The sequence below is a fragment of the Urocitellus parryii genome, chromosome 3, assembly GCF_045843805.1.
Source record: "Urocitellus parryii isolate mUroPar1 chromosome 3, mUroPar1.hap1, whole genome shotgun sequence".
In the NCBI taxonomy this organism is placed as follows: Eukaryota; Metazoa; Chordata; class Mammalia; order Rodentia; family Sciuridae; genus Urocitellus; species Urocitellus parryii.
The window spans coordinates 133,552,431-133,569,871 of record NC_135533.1 but is presented as its reverse complement, the minus strand read 5'-3'; the positions used below and the strand labels follow the sequence as shown (position 1 = coordinate 133,569,871).

The 17,441-nt window shown below is 41.3% G+C and overlaps 1 protein-coding gene across 1 annotated transcript in view; it reads left to right on the top strand.

The window, feature by feature from the left end:
• The window catches only part of LOC113192755 (transmembrane protein 132B), a 212,480-nt gene extending 208,897 nt beyond the window's left edge, over positions 1 to 3,583 (top strand). The window contains exons 8-9 of the mRNA XM_077796456.1: positions 1,382 to 1,573; positions 2,432 to 3,583. Coding sequence (XP_077652582.1) covers positions 1,382 to 1,573; positions 2,432 to 3,583 — 1,344 coding nt within the window. The remainder of the gene's footprint in view (positions 1 to 1,381; positions 1,574 to 2,431) is intronic.
• Positions 3,584 to 17,441: the final 13,858 nt, after the last annotated feature.

The following is a 17,441-nucleotide window of genomic DNA, read 5'->3' as shown; positions in this document are numbered from 1 at the left end:
AGATTTTTTAAAGCATGTATTTGGCTATAAATCACAAAGAATCTATAGTTAAAAGCTCTCTATTTTCACCATACTAATAGTAAAATAATTTCTAACTGATTTTGGCAAGATTAAAAAAGAAAAAGTCACAGATTGTTTTATTTTTGCAAATTTAAAATGTTACTGCTCCTAGTTAATTATGTGTTATTTTAGGTGTTGCCAAAGTTAATTTTCGACAAAGTTGAATTCAATATGTAACATTCTATATTCTTGTCTATTTCTGTGTAATATGTTACCACCAATTTAACATTTCAAGACAACAGTAGTTTATTAAGTTATATTCTGTGGGTACACAGTCCTGGTGGGTGGGCTGGTTCTATGCTCAGGGTTCCTAAGGCTGAGATCCAGGTGCTGGCTGGGCTTGGCCCTTAATCTTGGAGTTTTGGGAACTCCATTGGCTTTTAATTTCATTCAGTTTCTTGGAAGAACTTAGCTCTCTTATAGCACTGAGGTCACAGTTTCCTTACTGTCAGCCAGGTGTTGCCCTATCCTCTAAGAGGACCCCTCCATTCCTTCTCACATGATCCCTCTCTCATCAGTAATGGCTGGATTCAGTCCTTCTCACACTTAGAGTCTGAATTCTCCTGCTACCAGCTGGGGAAACGCACTCTGCTGTTAAGGGTTCCTGTATAATTCGGGAGACCCTTGTTTTAGAGCCAGCTATGCCATATAACAGTGTGATTGTAGAGTGCTTTCTCATTATGTTTGAAGGTTAAGGTCAACATTTAGGGGACTGTTCTAGAAATTGTGCCTTTGACATATTCCTGTCCCGGTTTCAGTCTCCCATGGTTGCACATTAGATGGTAAAGTGGTAGGAATGGCTCCTTAGGACATGACTATTCCCTGCCCCACTTTAACTGTTCATCCAGTTATCCCATAGTGGTCCACACAGTGATCATATTGTCCCATGATAGGCATCTAACCTGCCTATTGGAAGGGATGTGAGCAGGAGAAGAGGGCTGAGCACCATTTCCTTCAAAAGAGTTGACCACAGGCCACTGCTTTCAAAGCCTGAATGTCGGTTGTTGGGAAAGCGCTACTCTTTGAGTGCTGAGTACAAAGGCAAGCAATTTGAGTTATTGCCTCTAACTTAAAACAAGCTTATCTCAGAAAATACACTGTTGTTATCATGGCATGAATCCCAAGAAAGGAAGTGGATTAAGGTGACCTTTATAAAACTCCTTCAAGTGCTAAGTTTAATTGGACAATGGCAGGATACCTACGTAAGCAGTCTTCCTGTGTGCGCTCTGTAGAGCACTGCAGAGTCTCCCGAGGCCCCGCCAGCTCCAGGACTTGAAATTGTCACGTGGGCAGAGACCGCGCTTTCTCACTTACTCCCCAGGTCCTCTCACCTCTCTCTGACTCCATCCTGGCTGAGAAGACAGTGATTGTCCTGGATGACCGCGTCACCATCGTGGAGCTGGGCGTTCAGCTGGTGGCTGGCTTGTCCCTCTCCCTGCAGCCTCACAGGGTGGACCGAAGGGTCATCGTCTCCACAGTGGCTGCCCAGGATGTCCTCCAGGCCCCACAGCAGGTGAGAGCCTGGAGGCCTGTGCCCTGGTCCATGGTCAGCTCCTCTCCAGGTCGTTTTGTCCTACACAGAGGGTCAGCAGGGTCTCACAGCCCCTTGCTGTTTTTGGAGCTGCTCCCTGCATCTCCCCCAGCACATTGGGTCTAGGAAAGCGTGTAGAGACGGAGGCTCATTTCCTCTGCCATTTGTTCTCCAGCAGGATAACCTGTGATAGGCACAGTCTGCTGTTGGACTGTGAGCTGAGGGCCATGTTTTTTTACCTTGGCCAAACCAAATGGGTAATTTTTGATACTGCATCTTGCTAAGTTGCTGAGACTGGCCCTGAACTCATGATCCTCCTGCCTCAACCTCCAGGTGTGCATCACTGTGCCTGGCTGTTGCAGATCATTTATAAAGATAACCGAGGCAGTGGGCCGTTCAAGCAGTCCAACTTCATAATCCATCGTTTACCAAGAAATTTATCAGTGTGCGTTTTGCTTCATCAGCATTGGCTTCCTAATAAAGAAGGTTCAAAGCGATATTATCTTTAGCAGTAGCCTGATTAGTTGCACCTAAAATTGATTCAGATAAATTGCCTGATCTTTCAAAGTGTTTTTAGAAAGGTCAAAGTCAAATTCTTTGATATGGCATGCAGTAAATTAATTTACACTTTAGTGAATTCATGAAAGCTTATTATTTATTTCTCATACCAGTGGAGCTCCTGCAGATTATTGATGCCAGTTCAAGGCATGACAAGAACTGGTAAAGATTATAAAATGGAAGATTTTTTTCTACATATACTTAAAAGCGTTTATATAGGAAATCTTGCTTATGTTGTAAATTTGAAGGGAGCTGATCATGCTTTGATTTCGTTTCCCTCAGGAAGCCATAGTCAGTTCTTGGATTTTGTTCAGTGATGGCTCCGTGACACCTTTAGACATTTATGATCCCAAGGATTTTTCCATAACTGTCTCATCATTGGATGAAATGGTGGTGTCTGTCCAGCCAAACTTGCAGTCCCAGTGGCCGGTTGTGGTCGCAGAGGGCGAAGGACAAGGGCCCCTGATAAAGTTGGAGATGATGATCAGCGAGCCCTGCCAGAAGACCAAGAGGAAGAGTGTTCTTGCTGTGGGTAAAGGAAGCGTCAAGGTCAGGTTTGCACCAGGCATGGAGGAGGAGCACCGAGGAGGCAGCAATGACATTGAGGGCGTGAACCGGGAATACAAAGATCACCTGAGCAACTCCATAGAGCGGGAAGGGAGCCAGGAGCGAGCAGTCCAGGAGTGGCTCCAGCGTGGGGGCCCTGCTGGCCCAGAGGACAGGACCAACAGGAGCACAACCCTGCCGCTGCCTGGGGAGGGGAAGGACAAGAAGCTACTCAAGAGTGGTGGTGCAGACGCCTTCACCAGCTTCCCCACCCAGGGAAAGTTTCCAGAATCCAGTAACCCTAGTGACCTTACAGTGGCCTCCAGGGGCTTGACAGACTTGGAGATTGGCATGTACGCCCTGCTCTGCGTCTTCTGCCTGGCCATCCTGGTCTTCCTGATCAACTGCGTGGCGTTTGCCTGGAAGTACAGACACAAAAGGCTTGCGGTGAGCGAGCAGGGCAACATCCCCCACTCCCACGACTGGGTCTGGCTTGGGAATGAGGTGGAGCTTTTGGAGAACCCAGTGGACATCACGCTCCCCTCGGAGGAGTGCACGACCATGATAGACAGGGGGCTGCAGTTCGAGGAGAGGAACTTCCTGCTGAACGGAGGTTCCCAGAAGCCCTTCCACAGTCAGCTGCTCAGACCTTCTGACTATGTCTATGAGAAAGAGATGAAAAACGAACCTGTAAACTCTTCTGGCCCGAAGAGGAAGAGGGTCAAGTTTACTTCCTACACCACCATCCTCCCTGAGGATGGGGGCCCGTACACCAACTCCATCCTGTTTGACAGTGATGACAACATCAAGTGGGTCTGCCAGGACATGGGGCTGGGGGACTCACAGGACTTCAGAGACTATATGGAAAGACTGCAGGACCAGATGTAAACTCCTTTCTTATGTTGTATTCACCTTTATGCCTTCTGTTTTCTGAACGGTGGAGCAGTGAGTCTGATCAGCAATAGGGTGACTTCACAAAGCTGAGTTCGTGGAGGTCTGGAGGGAGCCCTTTCTAAGCATGTTTCAGAGGCCTGGAGAGTTACATCAGCTGGGTTTTAAGCTGGGAAATGCCTCTAAAACAGCTAAATGTAGGGACTGGAGGAATTCTAAGACAACAGTTTTGCCTACAGCCTGGTACCAGCTCAGTGCAGGTAGAGTAAACCCGACCCCACAGACATTGTTAGTCATCTCATGGCGAATGGCTGTGTGTAGTGAGGGGAGATTTGGATGGTGATTTTCCTGTTCCTAGACCTTTTAAAGCACAGTGGGCAGGTACAGCCCGTGGCCTGGGTTTGGACACACATGAGAGGTGACTGAATGTAGCTTTCCTTATTTGTTAGGAGCGCTGCTCAGTATTTTTATATACATTTCCACCTGCACCTGTTCCTTTGACCTCTGGAATTTTTTTGAAACACGAAGAGAAGAAATTTCAGTCTTTGAGCTCTGTGTGATTTACAAATGAGTTTTATTCCCTGGGATTTGCCCCGCGTCACATCATTTCCTGGGTCTCCATACAGGATGTCAGGTTTTTCAAGTTTTGAGCACTTCTTTCTTTAGTGACAGCATCTAAGAAGCTTATTCTCACTTTCTTTTTCCTACCTTTTGATGTTGAACTTTCTTGTGTATGACTGGGACAGGGGTTTTGCTTAAAATGTTGATATCCAGTGAGGGAGGGTCATCTCTTTACATTTTTCTATGTGAAGTTTAAAACAACTTGGAGGAAAGTTGTGAACACACACATTTATTTTTGTCCTCTGTTTGCTAAGAATCCTGGGGAGCTCCTGGAGTACACTGCTGAGGGCAGAAAGCTCCCAGGGAATAGTGATTATGCAGGTTCTTTGTAGTCAACACAATGTACCATCCAAACTGAATCTAAAGGTAGAATCCATCTACATCTGCGCTGAAGGGAAATTGCCCAGGAAATAGCTTCCAATTAAACTTTCCATTTTACCAGAAAAAAAGAAAATTCAATGATGTTTCAAGTTAGCAATACGTATAAATTATCCATACAATAACTAACTTCACAGGTGTGCATTTGTGGGAAAAGCAATGGGTTCCCCCCAGAATTCACAAAAATAAATGACTGTTCCAGAGCCCAAGAAGCAGCTATTATGAACAAACTATAGCTATTGAAAAATCAAAGTGCTAAGAGGAAAAAAGTGATTCTTGTATAATTTTTAAATAAAAATATTTAGACTCATCATGAATCATCATCTCAAAGCAAGAATTTCAGATTAGCAAAATGCGACATTTTTATTTAATAAGATGCTATAGGTGGAAAAGCAGACACTGGACTAATCTGTCTCATTATGAGTTAACTGAGCCATTTGCATCCCTAAGAAATGGAATTTGAAAGGCCCAAAGTAGGAGGCATGTGCAGCAAGTCACCCTTACTCCCAGTGGCTGACAACCGAGCTATTCAAAAGAGAATTGTTTTCATTCAATTGCTCTCTTATTTTAGATTCTCATGGATGGGAACTTGACAACTCAGCCTCTTCTAGCCATGAAGCAGCAGCCAGAAATTTCTCCTATATCTCTTGCATGCCACAGACAGGGCTGAAATTGCAGGTGGTATAGTGGTGACCTCAGAGGCTGGTATTGGATTGGTTTTATAAGTATTTAAAATGGCGCTTAAGAGCTGAAGCCAGGGACTGCAGAGAGCTTCAACTTAACTGGAGAATGAAGCAGAATACCTAGGCCTTAACTGCAAAAGGAGTTTGCAGGACAGCTGGTGCCTTTTAGGAAGAGCTCCCTGGTTAGCCAGTGGCCTTTCAGAGGGCTTAATGGGAAGGTAGCACAGAACAACTGTGAGGACAGAAGAGAGTTCATGCCTGATGGACGCACAGCCAAGCTATCCAGGAAGTCTGGCTCCTTCTAGGAGATGTTTTCAGTTCCATCTTCTTTTGGAGCTTCAATATCAAAGAAATAATGGAGGTCCTTTCTGAAAGTGAGGAGTGTGAACTGAAGGGGAGGAGTTTACTCAGCAGGCTGCCTCCCAACCACTGGTACATCAAGACTTTGGTGGGGGCATAGTTTGGGAGGAATTGCCATTGTCGTGGGGAGCATCGCTAAGGAACATACAAATCGGAACCTTTCCTGAGGTGGGAACATGGGGCAGGGACAGAGAGCAAACAGGGAGTATTGGGTTGTGCCAGATCAGCCTAAATGGAGCTGGAAGCTGACCATGATCCTGAAGAAGCTTCTGGTGGACAACACAGACTCACCCAGCATGAATCAGCGCCCATATAGTCACCTGTGCTCCTTCACGTTAGAACTCAGTTAGTTCAACATGGAGGAAGTCAAATGGAAGGTCATGGGAAAGGGTCCCTTTTACCATATAATATCCACTCACAAACACACACACATGTACACGTGTGTGTGCTTGAAGCTGAAGAGTCAAACGTAGACCATTTAGTGGGACTCAAGAGTGACAGTTGTTTTCAGATGTGGCATGGACACCTTTCATTGAAGTATTTTATGCTCCTATTTACTGCATAGTATAAACCATGGGTTAGATCATCTTGTTTTCCAGCTAGTCAGCCACAGCTATTAAGCACTACACCTCAAGATACCTAAACCCAAATGGGAACAACATAAACTATTAAGCCTTGAACTCCAGTTTCCAGTCACCATGCTTTCACCTGTCTTCATTCTCTGGATTTTCATGGTTGAGATATTCAGATCCTGGGGCTTGATGAATAACCTAGCCTCAGGTTGTCAAGGGCTGCCAAGTCCCCCTTTTCCCCATAGAGTGGCATGCTCAGACTCCTCCTGAGGGAGGAACCTGCAGGCTGTGGACATTGGTCGCAGGCAGGGAGCTTGAGATGTGAGCTGAGGACTACGTGGCTTGGAGCAGTTGAAGATGTGCAGCCACTGTCTCCAGGTCCCGGTGTTCCTCTTTCAAGTCCAGAGTACAGGGACCAAGAAGCAGCTGCCAGACCAAAAAGCCTGCTTTTAAACATAGGTGTGCTGCATTTGAGAGAGCAAGAAGAGGAAGAAAAAGATCCCACAAACCCCAGAATACTCTGTGTACCAAGAGAAGAAACATCACCTTCCTAGCTGTTGCACACACTGGCCAGGGTAAATTCCCAGCCTACAATAATCCTCCATATCTACACAGAAAGTTTCGATTTATGTACATGAATGCAGTGAAAACATGGATTGATGTTTCTGTCCCATCGCCATATCTGGAGATATGTACTTGCTGATTTTTAAGTTTTAAGAAGTCCACCTTTGTGTAAATTGATCAGCTTTTTAGAAAGGGATCTTTCTAATATTGGCAAATTGAGACCATAGTAAAAGTTTTGTCAGCAAAGATCCATTCAGTCCACTGAGGGTGGCTTCATCTGAATCCTTCATGCCACTGGCATCATTGGGCTTTCTACTCTAATCATCTTAAAAATTATCTTAATTCTCCATTCTGGTCTCTGTAAATGACACCTCAGATGGTTTATAAACTTAGTAACCTTCCTCTCAATTAAAATTACATATGTGTTCTGTGACGTACATCACCTGTATGTAAAGGGACAGGTTGGATGGTGGAAAAGCTATGCTGAAATGTGGATATCAGATATTTTTGTATGTAATATAGACATTACACTGAAACTCTGAGAGGTGTATCAGAATAAACACATTTTAAAATAAAAGCATGCAAAACTGTAGCATTTAAATGTACAGACCTCCAACTCAAAAATATCTCAACTGATGATGGGAAAAACATTAGGACCTGACATCATGAAATGCATTGAGTTAGGAATTCTGGCCTGGAAAGGATATGGCTCATATTGGCAATGTTGATGAAACTTGCTGGAATATTTTGATTTTACTCTTAATTACTTTTGGATCTTTCCTTTTTTCCTGGAAATATTTCAGAAATAAAGTGACTTCACTTTTCCAGCATAATGGTATATTCTAACCACAGGGTAATTCATCGTTTTTAACATGAAAATAAACATTTAAACATTCTTCAATTGTTTCATTATTTTACCTACATGTTCCTTTTCTAATTTCAACTTCTATATGATTGGCTATATTTATAGATACATATATTTTTCTTTTCAGCCAGAGATTGTAACATCCTTGATGACGTAATAAATGGACACCAAAACGAAATATTCCCTAAAAGTCAAAGATGACTTTGAGATTTAAAAATTTTCCCATTTGTTTTCCTAACAGGCTTTGGAAACTTTCGAGATATCTTACAAATAAGATTACTCATTTCTCATGTCTCTGTTGAGGGTCAGACAACCTTGAAATCAGGGCTAAAGTGCAAGGTGCAGTGGGTGTTTGGTAGTGTGATAACTGGCCACCCTCTGGCTTTCCCTGGTCAGTGACTTGGTTTTGTGGATGCATTTGGGCAGTAGCTTTGCATGGGCTTGAGCCTGGGTGCTGAGGATCCAGACAGAAGCTCTAGAGATGCAAATGAGACACAGGACAGCAGGGGCCTCTGCTTAGAAGATGAGGTAGCTGGTTCATTTGAGGGACTGGTGGGTGTGTTGGCCAAGTACCTAAGGCTGCAAGTGCATTTCTTGAAACTGCCAGTGTTATCTTTGGCACTTTGGCAAATACTACCCATTGTTCTCAGGGTGCATATGAGTGTCTCAGGCAGTAACTTGGCATGTCATAAATGTTTCTTGCCACACCTGGTCTCTCATCAGACCCTTCAGACCCCTGTAAATGCTGTCTTGTGAAATGTAGGCTGTGAGGTAGCTGGCTTGTGAAATCTAGGCTGTGAGGTAGCAGGCTTTCTTGCTTATTTATAAAATGTTCTGCTCATTTGGCAGCAAATGAGCCAAAAAACTTTGCTAGGTGTACAAACCCACCCCCATCAGGATTACTTTTCAGCACTTGGGTAATTATTACCCAATAACAGCTTTCAAAGCTTCTTTCTCCTTGAAACATGGGAAGACTGAGCCACAGAACCTAGATATCTTGTCCTAGAGCTCAGTGTGTCTGTTCACAGTTTATATCTCAAAAAGAGAAGGAACAAAAAAGAAAGTTTGAAATGAGATATGTAATACAGGGATCACTTTGTATTTAATTTTTTGTGCATATGAGCACAAAATGCAAAAACTGTATTTCAGTTTTTTAAAATATTAAAGTCCTTAATACTTGTTAGTGTCATTATGACTTTATACAATTTGGATAGGTAATGGAGTGTTTTGTTGTTTGCTTTTAGAAATTTCTAAAAGTATAAAAGTAGAGACATCTAACCTGGCTTACAATGTTTACAGACTGTTCCATGGTTCAAACAAGTAGGACACCAACGCTTTCCAGGTGGAAATTCAAGTTCATTCAGGGACATTATCTTCCCAGTTTAAGGAAGCAATAATGTTGTCAACTCAATGCTGAACAACCTTCGTGTTCTATGAAACGTCTTCAAAATTTCTTTGGCTTTAATTGCTCCTCTTGGTCAGTTGTTCAGATGAAACATTGTCATTGTATGTTAAAGATTGAATCTCGTTAAGATGCTGCAGAAACTGAGAAGACAATGGCTTTTTCATACATCTCCATCGCCCTCTGCAGTGATGCACTTTAGAGTTGGATGCTGCTTTGGAATTTGGGGTCTGTGTGATGCTGTTTTTTTTTTTTTTAACCTGTTTTAAAATATTATGGACCCTTCTTCATATCTGTAGTACTTGATTCCAGGTCCCTCCGAAGTTACAAAAATCTGAGATGCTCAAGTTCTTTATGTAAAAAAGGTATAGTATAGTAGGATTTGCCAGAACCTATACAACCCACCTGTAGAGTTGAATGATTTCTAGATTACTTATGATTCCTAACACAATGTCAATGCTTTGTAGATAGTTGTTATACTGTACTGTTTAGGGAATAATTACCAGGAATAAGTATTCATGTTTAGTACAGATGTATTTTTTTCTGAATGGGTTGATCTGGGTTGAATCAGTGGATGTAGAAGCTGTGGATATGAAGGGCCATTGCACTTCTTCAGGATGGCAGAACTCACTTTTGACTTGGCACTTCTTTTTCACTTCCTTCTACCAAAAGAGCACATGGGGTTTTCTACTTTCCATTCTAAGGTTGGAGCTGAAAGACCTACTACTTTACTGTTACCTCTCCTGTAGGAATCTGACTCACTGAATGAAATAGCTTATGTTGTATTCACTTCACTCCAAGATGCTTCCTTAGAGAATGTGTCTTTTCTCCTGATCACAATCACTTAGGGTCTTCATTTTTCCTGTGTATATTCCTAAATGGTACAAGCATTTCCATTCCATGAACATCGTGGGCTGACAGGAAGCACACCACTCCTGCACTCAGCATCCATATTGCCAATCTCCATGGGACACATCCGGAAACGTGCAGTAGACCTTCCACCATCCCAGTTCTCCTGTGCAATGAAGTGTTCCACAGCCACCAGTTCAGACACCAGAAGATGCCAGGACTGACAGATGTCCCTCCTCTTAGCACAGATCCAGTGGCTTCCTTCCTTAGTTGTCCTCCTCTGGAGCCTTACTTTGGACCTACAGCAAGGGTGACAATTCAGAATTCAGAGTGGATTCTGAGAACAAACCCGTTGTCCAGGGCTCCATTACGAGATATTCTAGGCCTTCTCCACACATCGTTGTTGGTTTAAGCATCAAAACTGAAAGGCAGGATCTGAGAGTGGAGAACTAAGGAAAGAAATGCTTGAGCTCAGAGGAAAAGACGTGAGACCCAGTGAGAAGCAGCACACCCACACGCTGAGCACCACCCTGCAGGGCCTCGCTCACAGGGGGCAGCTGCATCTCTTCTGTGGCCAATCATTTTTACAGTGCTACTTCTCTGTGATAGATGTCTAGAGAGCATGATGTTACCTAGAGATTTAAACCTGTGTCCCCCTTGTCAGGCCCAGCCTCAGATGCTTCCTGTACAGTTGGACCCTTGGCTGTAGACCATAATGAGTGGCCAGACACACTGGGCCCAGTCAACTGTACATTCTGGGTGCTTTCCAGGCAGCAAATAGAAGAAATAATTTTTATCTGGCATTTGGAAGGAAAGGGTGTTATCCCTTACTTTTCACTTTTCTGAAATTGAATTCTTCATGCCAGATATTATGAACAGAGCATGCTGTTATCACCCTGTGCTTCTCTGATTCTTGGTTGTGTAATGTATTTATCCATTTTGATGCCCATGGCTTTCAGTACAACCTGTTGTGTATGTTCCACAGTGTACCTCACCATACCTGTAAAGGCACTTCCAAACATTTTAAAAAGAAAAAATAAAACATGTTGGATGATTTCTTGTTATAGTAAGACAATTAATTGGTAGGTTCCAGGAAAGGATCTCTTCAAAAAGACATTCCAAGGAAGATACTGAGAAATCCTCAAGTTGTACGTAGAGGTGGCCATAACTACATTGTCATAGCTGTCATTGTCATGGACATCTATTGTCTGAGACCCTAAGAGTTAGAGAAAATAATGACTTATTTAAGTCTGAGAGAAAGATTCCAGGAGAAACAGGCTGCCCTTGAGCTCCAGGGAAAGTCTCGGGAACTTGTTGAGTCCAAGTCTTGCTCATCACTGGCATTCCCAAGTGGCCCTGAGTGTCAATAGCTAAGACAAGCAAATTCAGTTCTTGGAGAAGGCCAAGAAAAGTCCCTATTTCCATAAAGCTTACAAAGTTGAATTTTAATGAGAGAAAAAACTTTATTCAAATGTGTCCCTGCCAGACAGGGGCTGTTAGTTCTATGTATAAAACTGGAGACGCAGGAAAACTCACGCAGGCGCCAATTGCATTTAACTCGGGAACAACTAAAATACTTCTGTACATCGTGCCTCCAGGGCTCCACACATGTAGCCAGGGAAGGCACCCTGCTGTGCCACACTCCTGCCCTGTATTGACAGTTGGTTCCAATGTCTGTTGTCTGTGCTGGAGTCTGTAGAGAGGACCAACCATGTGAGAATTCATTCAGCTTTAGAATACCCTCCACAGCAGGGTAAGGTTGATGTCAGGCAGCTGTGGCATGAGCATGAGCTCTGCCCATGTTCCCCGGCTCACTGTGATGCTTGCAGGTTCTACAGCACTTGTCAATAGCAGCGTGATGAGCAATACTCTACTGTTAGAGAGGAATTTACCGAACACCTGTGTCGTCCTGCCAAGGACAGTAACTTCCAGTAACTTGCTCTGGGCCCAGCTCTCCTTCGTAGAGGCGAAAAAACTTAAGAAGGCAACGTCTTCAAGAAGTTTGGTGCCACTTTGGAGCAAGGATAATGTGCAGGTGAGTGTCCCTGGGGTTCTGAACTGCCCGTGAGCACTCTGCTTGGCATTGGAGGTCACATGGGTCCCTGCTGCTGACAATGTGGCATCTTTGTCAGGTCTGCTGCGTTTAAATATGTAACTGGCCCAGGTGCAGAACACTCATGTGGCTTTATACAATTGATTTTTAAAGCAGTTAAAAATGGAGAAGAGATATGCATTTATACTATGTTTATAAGCACCTGATCACCTTTTCCAATGCCACCTGTCACCATCTGCTTTCATCCTGAAGGACTTTCTTTAGTATTTCTAATAAGAAAAGTCTCCAGCAACAAATGCTCTCAGCGGTAGTTTCCTGGGCTGCCTTTATTTAATTTTCCTTCTTGATATTTTTTCTAGATGTGGCATTTTGAGGTGATAGTTTTTCTCATTAGTTTACACGCCATTCCACTCCCTCTTGGCCTCCACAGTTTCTGATGCAATAGAGTGTGACCTTGTTGTTGTTCCCTGGTATATGAGGAGTCATTCTTCTCTTTATACTTTTAACATTTTTATTATTATGTCAGAGTGTGGATCTCTTTGCATTTACCCTATCTGAAGTGTTTTGAGCTTATCAGGGGTATAGATGAATGTTTTCTATTAAATTTGGGAAGTTTTCAACTGTTGTTCTCTTAAAACTTTTCCCTTTCCTGCCTATACTCTCTTTGTATATTGGTGTATTTAATGGTTTCGTACAAGCCTCAGAGGCTTTCTTTTTCTCTATTCTTTTTTCCTCTGTGTTCCTTGTGTTTTTTGGATTACATAATCTCTATCAATATATCTTTTTCACTGAGTCTGTCTGCTGCCAATTTCAACCTGTGGTTGGGCCTGTTTCATATATATATATATCTCCATGTAGAATAAGTGATATGAATAGCAGCACAAGAAGGGTTAAATGAAGGGACACTGCTAACAGTTCTGCATTATACACGAAGTGCTCTATATCTGTGCTATTAGGTGATAAATAGTGATCTAGGATAAGACTGAAAATGCAGCAAGGTATATTGAATAAGGTCATAGAAGAGAAAAATTGGAACACCAAATACTACTTGATTAATATGAAGAGTTGTTTGACAGAAGGGGAAAAAAAGAAGAGGTGACAACTAGAAATCAAATGACTGAGGCCCACTCTGTCAGCATGTCAGGATTAATAGGAAGAGAGCCATCTGAATTTCATAAGAGACATACTTTATTTTTAACATTTGTTCTTTTTAGATATACATGACAATCAAGTGTATTTTGACATATTATACATTTATGAATATAACTTATCCTAATTAGGATCTCATTCTTGTGTGTTGTACATGATGTGGAGTTTCACTGGTCGTGTATTCATACATGAACATAGGAAAGTTATGTCTGATTCATTCTACTGTCTTTCCTAATCCCATTCCCCCTCCCTTCCCTTCATTCCCTTTTGTCTAATCCAATGAACTTCTACTTCCCCTGCCCTTATTGTGTTAGCATTTACATTTACATAGCAGAGAGAACATTTGGCCTTTGGCTTTTTTGGATTAGCTTATTTCACTTAGCATGATAATCTCTAGTTCCATTTATGTACCAGCAAATGTCATAATTTCATTCTTCTTAATGGCTGAGTAATATTCCATTGTGTGTATATACCAATTTTATTTATCCATTCATCTGTTGAAGGGAACCTAGGATGGTTCCATAGCTCAGCTATTGTGAATTGAACTGCTAAAGCATCCATGTGGCTGCATCACTGTAGTATGCTGATTTTAAATCCTTTGGGTATATACTGAGGAGTGAGATAACTGGGCACAATGGTGGTTCCATTCCAAGTTTTCTGAGAAATCTCCATACTGCTTTCCAAACTGGTTGCACCAATTTGAAGCCCCACCAGCTTTGGATGAGAGTACCTTTTCCCTCACTTCCTCACCAACATTTATTGTTGCCCATATTCTTGATAATTGCCATTCTGCCTGGAGTAAGAGAATCTCAGTGTAGTTTTAATTTGAATTTCTCTACTTGCTAGTGATGTTGAACATTTTTTCGTATATTTGTTGACCTTTCATATTTCTTCTTTGTAAAATGCCTGTTCAGTTCCTTTGCCCATTTATTGATTTGGTTATTTGGTTTTTGGTGTTAAGTTTTTGAGTTTTTTGTATATTTGGAGATTAATGTTCTATCTGAGGATTAAAAGATTTTTTTCCCATTCTTTAGACTCTCTTTTCACATTCTTGATTGTTTCCTTTGCTGTGAAGAAGCTTTTTAGTTTGATACCATCCCATTTATTGATTTTTGATTTTACTTCTTGTGCTTTAGGAGTCTTTTGAGGAAGTCAGTTCCCATGCTGACATGATGGAGAGTTGGGCCTGCATTCTCTTCTAGTAGGTGCAGGGTCTCTGGGCCAATGCCTAGGTCCTTTATCCACTTTAAGTTGAGTTTTGTGCAGGGTGAGAGGAGGGGTTTAATTTCATTTTGCTACATATGGATTTCCAGTTTTCCCAGCACCATTTGTTGAAGAGTCTATCTTTTCTCCAATGTATGTTTATGGCACCTTTGTCTAGCATGAGATAGCTGTGTATATGTGGTTTTGAAGAGACATACTTCAAATGTGAAGAAACAAAAAATAAAAGTTTGAAACAAGATATAATATTCAACAAAAATAAGTTTTCCAGTGTGACTTGGCAAATATCAGGTAAAGTAGACTTTAAAAAAGAAGGGTCATTACCTCAAACGGATACCATCATCATCATCATCATCTTTTCCCTCCTCCTCCCCTCCTCCTCGTCGTCGTTGTCCTCCTCCTTCTTCACTATCACCACCACAACAACATGATATGAAAATCCTAAATGGACATGCACTAAAAATAGAACTTCAAATTAAATGAAGCAAAAATAGCATAACTGAAGGGAAATTTGAGAAATCTATCTATTTATCTGCTTGGAGATTTCAACACTCTTATCTCAGAACTGATAAGAATATGAAAAAATAAAAATATAGTTAAGTGGAACTATGACAATCATTTAAATTAAAATATATAAGACTGTATTCAATAATTGAACACAGAAGCACCCATAGAACGTTCTCCAAGATAGAAAATACATTGGGGCATGAAACCAGTCTCAGTATAACATCAGAGGGTTAAATTCCTCTGGCATCTGTTCTCTGATCCCAATAAAAGTAGATTAGAAAGACGGGTGCAGTGGCACATGACTAATCCAGTGGCTTGGGAGGCTGAGGTAGGAGGATCACCAGTTCAAAGCCAGCCTCAGCAATTTAGTGAGGCCCTAAGCAACTTAGTGAGACCCAGTCTCAAAAAGTAAAAAGGTCTGGGGATGTGGCTCAGTTGTTAAGTGACTCTGGGTTCAATCCCTGATTCAACAACAACAAAAACTGAATAAGAAAGCTATTTAGCAAATTTCCAAATATTAGAAATTAATCTGCAAAATTCTATGGAACCCATGGGTCAAAGAGGAGAATCAAAAGAATCTTTAGAAAACTTTTTGAACTGAATCAAAGTGAAAAATCAGAGTATATCAAACTTTGTAAGATGGCTAAATATTCATGACATATTTTCATTAATTATAAATGAAGAGCTTATTAAAGCTGATAATCTATATAGGAATCAGTAAACTATAGCTCATAAGACAAACCTGCCTCCTGTCTGTTTTTTGCCAATAAAGTTTTATTGACATAGAACCATTGTCACACATTATATAATGTCCATGTCTGTTCTTGCACACAATGGCAGAGGTGAGTCATTGCCTTAGAGATTGTGTTGTCCACAAAATCTAAAATATTTATTATTGGGCCTTTTTTTAGAAACAGGGTTTGCAAGTTCTTGATCTAAGCCATCACCTAAGGAGTGTGTAGAAGAAGAGCAAATTAACACTGAAGAGGGTGAAAATAAGACATAGATAATGAGTGGGCACACATGGCCAAAATTTATTTCCCCAGAATAAGTCATAAAATCATCAAATCCCTAGTAAGACCAATGAAATAAAATGCACATTATGAATTGCATCACAAGAAGAAATTACTACAGCTCTAGAAGCATTAATAAGAAAATGTTATGAGTAGCTTTATGCAATAAAATGTGCAATTCAGATAAAATGGACAGATTCTTTGAAAGATGCAACTTAGTGTCAAACTTGTCAAAACTGAGACAAGAAGGAATCAAGGTCTGCATGGACTAAATCAATTAAATAAATATTGCTCAAAAAGAAACTTAAGGGCTTGATGGCTTCACTCATGAATTCTGTCAAATATGTAAGGAAGAAATAGTCTTCTTAGGGTTGAGAGTGTTGCTAAATAGTAAAACGCTTGCCTAGCACGCAGGAGGACCTGGCATTCATTCCCAGCACTTAAAAAAAGAAAACAAAAACGGAAAACTATTATCCTTAAAGACATGTTGTGAAAATGCAGAGGAGGAGAAAACAGTTTGCTACAGTTAGGAAGCCAGTCTTAATGCTAATATCTGAACCAGATCATATAATGTAAGCAATGAGATACAAGACTAATGCATAATGAAGCAATTTCCATATTCTAGGAATAAAAAATTGGAAAAGAAATTTAATGAATATCATTTACTGTATCATTCAAAAACAAAAAAATACTCTAGAGTAAATATAAGAAAGTAAATATCTGCCAGTCATTAGAACAGGACAGGGTCTTGAAATAGATCCACTCTTTTATGATTGTTTGATTTTGGAATATAGGAGTCCTGGGAATTCCATGGGTGTTCAGGAAGATTTTTTATGAAATGATGCTGGAAAAAGTTGATATGCATGTGGAGAAAAATGAAATTTCACCCTTAAGTCCCACCATACATCATATCATAATGAATCACAGACTTAAATGTAAAATGAGATTTATAACCTTTTGAAGACAACATAGGAGAATGCATATTTTTTAATCATGGGGCAAGAAAAAGTTTCTTAAGACAAAGTTAATTAGCATAAGAAAAATTAACAAATTAGACTTCACAAAATTAAAAATCTGTGATTTCAAACATCCTTAAGAAAATACATGGGCAATCCACAGAAGGGGAAAAACTATTCTTAATTCAATATTGTTATCTAGAATGAAAGAACTACTGCATTTCAATAAAAAGGCAAGCAGCACTTTGAAAAGTGACAGAAGAGTTGAATAGAAAGTTCCCAAACGAATAAAGAAAGAAAAAGTGTCCCACTGTCTTTGTCATCGGGGAATGGAAATTAAAGCCCTGGCAAAGTCCCGCCACACACCTCTATTGTGCATAACACCCAATGCTGGCCAGGGCCCGGGGGACCAGCACTGAGGCACTGTGGGAGGCTGCACAGTACTGTCTCCATCTGGGAATGGTGCTGTCACTTCCTGGCTCAGTTAAACAGATACCATGTTACCTACGACAACACTCTTTGGCTTTCAGTCAGGGGAGTAAAGCCACGATGGAGACGTGAGCAACGTGTTCCCAGAAGCTTTATTCATAGTGGACAGAAAAGGAAGGAGCCACCCAGATGGCATTAGGAGAATGACAGACAGGAGCCGTCCTCAAGTGGTG